This window comes from Salvelinus namaycush, chromosome 30 (genome assembly GCF_016432855.1).
Source record: "Salvelinus namaycush isolate Seneca chromosome 30, SaNama_1.0, whole genome shotgun sequence".
Classification (NCBI taxonomy): domain Eukaryota; kingdom Metazoa; phylum Chordata; class Actinopteri; order Salmoniformes; family Salmonidae; genus Salvelinus; species Salvelinus namaycush.
The window spans coordinates 26,538,743-26,546,690 of NC_052336.1; the positions used below are offsets into that span (position 1 = coordinate 26,538,743).

General features: G+C 40.7%; 1 protein-coding gene across 2 annotated transcripts; it reads right to left on the bottom strand.

The window, feature by feature from the left end:
* Positions 1–480: 480 nt before the first annotated feature.
* Positions 481–6,136, bottom strand: zgc:153993 (uncharacterized protein LOC767645 homolog). 2 transcript variants are annotated; one of them, XM_038969650.1, is made up of 6 exons: positions 5,796–6,134; positions 5,013–5,061; positions 4,762–4,923; positions 2,878–3,010; positions 2,210–2,314; positions 481–1,105 (listed from the first exon to the last, which is right to left on the bottom strand). In XM_038969650.1, the coding sequence occupies exons 1-6, from the start codon at positions 5,860–5,862 to the stop codon at positions 1,007–1,009; spliced, it is 615 nt and encodes a 204-aa protein (XP_038825578.1). In that variant the 5' UTR covers positions 5,863–6,134; the 3' UTR covers positions 481–1,006. The 2 variants fall into 2 exon arrangements, with proteins under 2 accessions (XP_038825578.1, XP_038825579.1); XM_038969651.1 differs by lacking the exon at positions 2,210–2,314 and having other exon boundaries at positions 5,796–6,136.
* Positions 6,137–7,948: the final 1,812 nt, after the last annotated feature.

Below are 7,948 nucleotides of genomic sequence, written 5' to 3' on the forward strand. Positions count from 1 at the left end.
CATTTATACCGCAGACTAAATTCAGTTTGTGAAATAGTCTAAACTATGTACAATTCCAATTTTGTTGACAATACGCCAACATATTTCTCATAAGAGTACTACGACATCTTGAGGTTTAAGCATAGTACTGCATGTCATTCTATTATACAAGATTGATTAGTGGAATCAGGTGTGTTACCTCTAGGCTGGAACAAAAGAGTACACCCGGAACAAAAGAGTACACCCGGAACAAAAGAGTAAACCCGGAACAAAAGAGTACACCCACACCAGGCTTTGCTGGGTAAGATTGCCCACCCTTGGGATGGGGCAATTCTTTCAGGTTTGAGGAGAAAGAACCATAAACGTCTGTCTTAAAACATATTAGTGAATGAGGGATCTGGTCAAACCATGATAGAGTTAGTATGGTCCCAAACTAAAGTTTACTCAGGAAGTGGAGTTAACGAGCAAACACTTAAAAGTAAATTACAAATTCAATATTACTTAGCTTTGGCAAAGGTATTTTTATTAAACATGCGTGCATGTTTGCCACGATTTAAAAAGACATTTGGTCCATTCAGATACATAGAAATAATACATATTTAGAGCTGTGAAAAAAATAGTAGTGGTTTACTTTTAATTCCAAAATCAATAGATTAGGGATTCAATAAAACATCTAATGTCCAATAAAACATCATTTAATAAAACACCTTACAAGGTTCTTTTTTGAGCAATAGAAAAATATGTTTGAAAAATTCCATTTCACATTGGTACTAATAAATACTTGCTCAGTGTGGAGTACAGTACCAAAAAGCCTCTAGACTCTCCATTTTCAGATCAATTCATCATTCATTCATATATATATATATATATATATATATGTAAAAAAAAAAAAAAAAGATTACTAGGTCACCTTTGCCCCAAAGTCAAATCAACTGCACAGGACATAACACATTAACCCGTCTTCCTAGAGAACTGTCCACATTTTAAGGGCACTTTGATTTCACCAAGGGCACTTCCTGAGATGATGTCAGCGTGTTTTCCTCCAGTAAACCATGGCCGTCACGAAAGCCACTGCAGCCACAAGCGACACAGTACGCCAATGTGACACGGTGCTAACAACCGCCTCCTGGAAGCAAAAAGCAAAAAGTTAAAATCACACAACAGTGGAACCATCACAATTGTCCGTACTAACCATAGTCGTAGGTTGGACTCAATACCATTCAGCCTGCTGAGCTAAAGCCTTAGTGCTAGTTCTGGGATCTATAGGCGTGAGGCAAGGTTACTCATCATCAAACAAGCTTAGCTTTATGAACTGACAGTACTGCGACGTGGCACAGGTAGTTGAACTCGGTGTTGCCCACATCGGAACTGCCTGCCTGCATTGGCCATCGAGTACACACATGTGCATGGTCGTATTTGAGTAGGAGTGAGCGCTTCCTCCTCTTGATGTGCATGCATGTGTGAGTCACCATACGTAGTATGTACAAGAACTTATCAACTAGCATCGTTTACATTTTGGTTGGTCAGACGGGCGTGCGACTTAAGGCTATACTTGTCAGATGTGCATTCTTGAATAGATCAGTTAATAAGAGTTTGTCCAAAACAATGGACAGGCCATGGAAACGCTGTGGGGGATAGGTCCAGAATCTCCTCATTACCGCCCATCAAAGTTGGCCTACATTTAAGCTATTGTTTACATGTGTATTTGACACCATGTCGGTGTAAAAAAAAAGAAAAGTGTACAACGCTTATATGTATGTCACCCGCAATACATGTTCACGTCATCTTTACCAATCAATTGCATTACACTTAAAAACAACTTAAAAATACCACCACTAATTGCTATATGGCTAGCTACTCTATCAGCTTATCCGAACGGTGGTTGACATTTAGCAGACATGCAAAAAGGACATTAAATATTATGCACCAAATCAGATTTTAGTAAGCACATTGTGGGCCTTTTCGAAAACATACATCCTGACAGATTTGACAAATATCCACTTTGTTAGATCAGCTTTTTTTTTTTTTTTTAAAAAATGGGCACCACTGACAACGTCAGTCCTCTATCCCCCCACTGTCTGTTTTCAATTAATCTCTTTACTGCATGCATGTACTGATTGTGATAGGGTCTCTGCTCTTGTGGTATTTTGAAGTAAAATATAGTCTCATTGTACATCTGGCGGTGGTCTTCTAGGGTGGGCATGTTGGTATACTCCAGCAGGGTACTCACCCATCCTCCTTGCTGTCGGATCCAAGAGGAGACATTTTCCCTGATGAACTGTAATACCCAGCTAATAACCTTCTTGATGATTTCTAAGTGGTTCTGTGTCAGTGCCTTGGAAAGGGGGATAACAAATATACATATAGTGTGAGGGGAGATTCATTCTGCTTTATTTTACTCATGTTTTATTTAACCAGGTAAGTTGACTGAGAACACATTCTCATTTACAGCAACGACCTGGGGAATAGTTACAGGGGAGAGGAGGGGGGATGAATGAGCCAATTGTAAACTGGGGATGATTAGGTGACCGTGATGGTATGAAGGCCAGATTGGGAATTTAGCCAGGACACCGGGGTTATGTGCCATGGGATCTTTAGTTACCAAAGAGTCAGGACACCCGTTTATCGTCCCATCCGAAAAACGGCACCCTACACAGGGCAATGTCTCCAATCACTGCATTGGGATATTTTTTTTAGACCAGAGTAAAGGGGGGCCTCCAACACCACTTCCAGCAGCATCTGGTCTCCCATCCAGGGACAAACCAGGACCAACCCTGCTTAGCTTTAGAAGCAAGCCAGCAGTGGGATGCAGGCTTGTATGCTGCTGGCATTTAAAAACTTTACATTTGTAAGTTTCAATGATTTCATATTCAGTAACAGGCACATTCCAAGTGTTACCTTGTAAATGAGCTTGTAGGCCAAGTGAAACAGGGAGACCACTCTGCCCCAGTTGATACCATCTGCAAAGATTTCCCTGGCCACTGAGAAGAACACATCCTGGGCACAGTTTACCTGGACTGTGCTTATTAGGCTGTCAGAGGAAGGAAAGACAAATAATTAGAAACTGAGGAAAAGTAAGAGTTTATCTTTCCATGTTTCTTGTTGTCAAGGAAACGAAACAATGATAAAATAATAAAGTTCTTAATTTGATGCCAATTTGCCAAACCACTACAATAGGATATGGGAATATACTCATTTGTGTTCACATCCAGGCTTATATTCTTTGTTGGTTGAGTGAAATAGTACATAAAACCACCACAATCACATAGACCAGCCAAATACAGTGCCTTCAGAAAATATTCACACCTCTTGACTAATTCCACATTTTGTTGCATTACAGTGTGAATTTAAAATGGATTAAATTGATGTTTTTTGTCACTGGCCTACACACAATATCCCATAATGCCAAAGTAGAATTATGTTTTTTTTATTTTTTATGTTTACAAATTAATTAAAAATGAAAAGCTGATGTCATGAGTCCGTATTCACCTCTTTGTTATAGGAAGCCAAAATACTGTAAGTTCAGGAGGTAAAAATTTGCTTAACAAGTTACATAAGAAGTTGCATGAACTCACTCTGTGTGGAATAATAGTGTTTAACATGATTTTTGAATAACTACCTCATCTCTGTACCCCACACGTACAGATAATTGTAAGGACCTGCAGTGGAGCAGTGAATTTCAAACACAGATTCAACCACAAAGACCAAGGAGGTTTTCCAATGCTTCGCAAAGAAGGGTAGATGGGTAAAAAACTAAACAAGACATTGAATATCCCTTTGAGCATGGTGAAGTTATAAATTACACTTTGGATGGTGTATCAATACACCCAGTCACTACAAATATACAGACGTCCTTCCTAACTCAGTTACCGGAGAGGAAGGAAACCACTTCCCCATGAGGCCAATGGTGACTTTGGAAGAGGAAGCCTGTACAGAATAAAAATATTCCAAAATATGCATCCTGTTTTCAACAAGGCACTAAAGTAATATTGAAACAAATGTGGCGAAACAATTAACTTTTTGTCCTGAATACAAGGTGTTATTTTTAAGGCAAATCCAATACACCACATTACTGAGTACCACTCTCCATATTTCCAAGCATAGTTGTGGCTGCATCATGTTATGGGTATGCTTGTAATCGTTAAGGACTGGGGAGTTTGTCAGGATAAAACAGAAATGGAATAGAGCTAAGCACAGGCAAAATCATAGAGGAAAACCTGGTTCAGTCTACTTTCCACCAGACACTGTGAGATGAATACACCTTTCAGCAGGACAATAACCTAAAACACCTAGAGCTGCTTACCAAGAAGACAGTGAATGTTCCTGAGTGGCCGAGGTACAGTTTTGACTTAAATCTACGGCGATGCCTGAAAATGGTTGTCTAGCAATGATCAACAACCAATTTGACAGAGCTTGAAGAATTTTGAAAATAATTAAGGGGAAATGTCCAGGTGTGGAAAGCGCTTTTTGACTTACCAAGAGAGACTCACAGCTGTAATCGCTGCCAAAGGTGATTGTACAAAGTATTGACTCAGGGTGTGAATAGTTATGTAAATGAGCCATTTCTGTATTTCATTTTCAATCAATTTGCAAACATAGAAAATGTAAATAAAAACTTTTGTCAAGTGGGATATTGTGTGTAGATGGGTGAGAAAAACAACAATTTAACCCATTTTGAATTCAGACTGAAACACAACAACATTTTGAATAAGTCAAGGGGTATGAATACTTTCTGAAGGCACTGTATCTAATATGCTAATTCAGAAGAAAATAATGTCATACTGTTGTAGCTCAGCATTTTTGTTCAGGTCATCAGCGATCAGCAGCAGCTGGTGAACCACGTCTTTGACTTGGTGGTCCTCTAGTTCGTTGGGTCTGCCACCAAGGTCCTCTGGAGTCAAACGCCTCTCTGGGTTTTCTGCACTGACCCTCTCTATGACATACCTTCATGGATAAAAATGTACAAATATTTTGTGAAAATGGATAATGTGATCATCAGGATGGATACTTATGGTAGTGCTAAGTTTATTTACCCTCTTAAAACAACAGCTCCTTGTTCCATAATTCTGTCGTCGATGACATCTGTTACAAAAATGTTGTTAGTGATTTTATGTTTGTATTATCAATGTTTAATGACATGACAGTTTATTGTGGTGATAAGATAGATGTGTTAATCACGCATTGCGCTCCAATTCAAATTGGCAGAGACTTTTTCTCACTCCCAGGACCTGCATGTTTCCTTTATGATGTAGACTTTGTATGCCACTTTACTTGGGGGTTAGAGTTATGCCGCGTTCAAAACAACTGGAAGCTCGGGAACTCGGAAATCTTTAACCTCCAACTTCAGTGCGATCAAAACAACTGGGAACTCGGGAAAAAAACGACCCCCGACTGGGAAAAATCGACTTGAACAGTCATCCAACTCGGGGACTCGGGCCTCTTTCTAGACTTTCCGACCTTATGATGTTGATTTGACCTTGTATTACACTTTTTGTTTCATTGTTACAGTGAAGTGACGTCAGAGGACATTCCTATGGCCTTCCAAGCTCAAAGTGTGTAGCCCAAAATAGTTGTAGATTTTTAGTGCTAGATTTTTACATGTTGAAATAGCCGACCTCACTAATACTGTTTTCACCATTTCGCTAATTAGTCTAACTACGCCTACATGCTGAAAGATCGGGGGAAAACAAAGTCTAGCTTCGACCACAACCAAGGATTCTGACGGGACCCTATACTTTGTGTTAGTTGACAATATTTTAGATTTAAAAAATTCAGGTGACGATCTTGCAAAGTCTCAAGCGCATATTAATATTTACCTTCACCCCCAACTGCACCCTGAGGCTCATCTTCGCCTGTTTTCCTTCTTTCTCGGGAGTCTGCCATCGACGAGAAGTACTGGGGTGAAGAAGTCCTACAGCTCCTGATCACCTCAGCGGGTCTTGACGAATCAGTAACCGCAAGGCGGGGATCTAAAGAAAACAGTTATTAGACGTATGTGTCGCTCGCATTGATAAGTATCCGAATAAATAAAAAATTACCGCTGTCTACACATTTCTCTCCAGAAAAATACCAGAGATAAAACAGAACAAGGAAGTAACACGGAAATACACAGTGGGTTGTGTACGTGCCCTGGGCTGCTTGTTGTGTGTCTAAACTGCGCCTCTTCTTCGTGTGTTTTTCCGGCAGACTAGACAATATGTTGCGTATTGCTGCCTTTCACAGTTTGGAAAGTGCATTGCACATTCGTTCTCAAAGAAAATGTGTTGCACCACCATCTAACCCAGGGATGGGCAACTCTAGTCCTCGGGGACCTGATTGGTGTCACACTTTTGCCCCAGACCCAGCTAACACACCAGACTCCAATACTCAACTAGTCATGATCTTCAGTTTAGAATGCAATTTGTTTAATCAGCTGTGTTTGCTAGGGATGGGGAAAACGTGTGACACCACTCCGGCCCCTGAGGACCTGATCTGAGTGTACAAAACATTAAGAACATCTTCCTAATATTGAGTTGATTTAAAAATTGACATTGATAAGGGATCATAGCTTTTTCCTGGATTCACCTGGTCAGTCTATATGTCCTCATTTTTTAGTGCGAAAGAACTACAGGGGGTTTTGAGAGAAGGGTGTCCAGCCTCCCAGGCCGACGGCCTGGTGTAGGATCTGTTTGGGTCAAAGTAGTGGGAAGGGGTGGCGGGGTGTGTTGGGGATAGTGGTATTTACACTGAGTGTACAAAACATTAAGGACACCTGCTCTTTCCAGGACATACAGTTGAAGTCGGACGTTTACATACACCTTAGCCAAATACATTTAAACTCAGTTTTTCACAATTCCTGACATTTAATCCTAGTAAAAATTCCCTGTTTTAGGTCAGTTAGGATCCCCACTTTATTTTAAGAATGTGAAATGTCAGAATAATAGTAGAGAGAATGATTTATTTCAGCTTTTATTTATTTCATCACATTCCAAGTGGGTCAGAAGTTTACATACACTCAATTAGTATTTGATAGCATTGCCTTTAAAATTGTTGAACTTGGGTCAAACGTTCCGGGTAGCCTTCCACAAGCTTCCCACAATAAGTTGGGTAAATTTTGGCCCATTCCTCCTGACAGAGCTGGTGTAACTGAGTCAGGTTTGTAGGCCTCCTTGCTCGCACACGCTTTTTCAGTTCTGCCCAGAAATCTTCTATAGGATTGAGGTCAGGGCTTTGTGATGGGCACTCCAATACCTTGACTTTGTTGTCCTTAAGCCATTTTGCCACAACTTTGGAAGTATGCTTGGGGTCATTGTCCATTTGGAAGACCCATTTGAGACCAAGCTTTAACTTCCTGACTGATGTCTTGAGATGTTGCTTCAATATATCAACATAATTTTCCTGCATCATGATGCCATCTATTTTGTGAAGTGCACCAGTCCCTCCTGCAGCAAAGCACCCCCACAACATGATGCTGCCACCCCCGTGCTTCACGGTTGGGATGGTGTTCTTCGGCTTGCAAGCCTCCCCCTTTTTCCTCCAAACATAACGATGGTCATTATGGCCAAACAGTTCTATTTTTGTTTCATCAGACCAGAGGACATTTCTCCAAAAAGTACGATCTTTGTCCCCATGTGCAGTTGCAAACCGTTCTCTGACTTTTTTATGCCGGTTTTGGAGCAGTGGCTTCTTCCTTGCTGAGCGGCCTTTCAGGTTATGTCGATATAGGACTTGTTTCACTGTGGATATAGATACTTTTGTATCTGTTTCCTCCAGCATCTTCACAAGGTCCTTTGCTGTTGTTCTGGGATTAATTTGCCCTTTTCGCACCAAAGTACGTTCATCTCTAGGAGACAGAACGCGTCTCCTTCCTGAGCGTTATGACGGCTGCGTGGTCCCATGGTGTTTATACTTGCGTACTATTCTTTGTACAGAGGAACATGGTACCTTCAGGCGTTTGGAAATTGCTCCCAAGAATGAACCAGACTTGTGG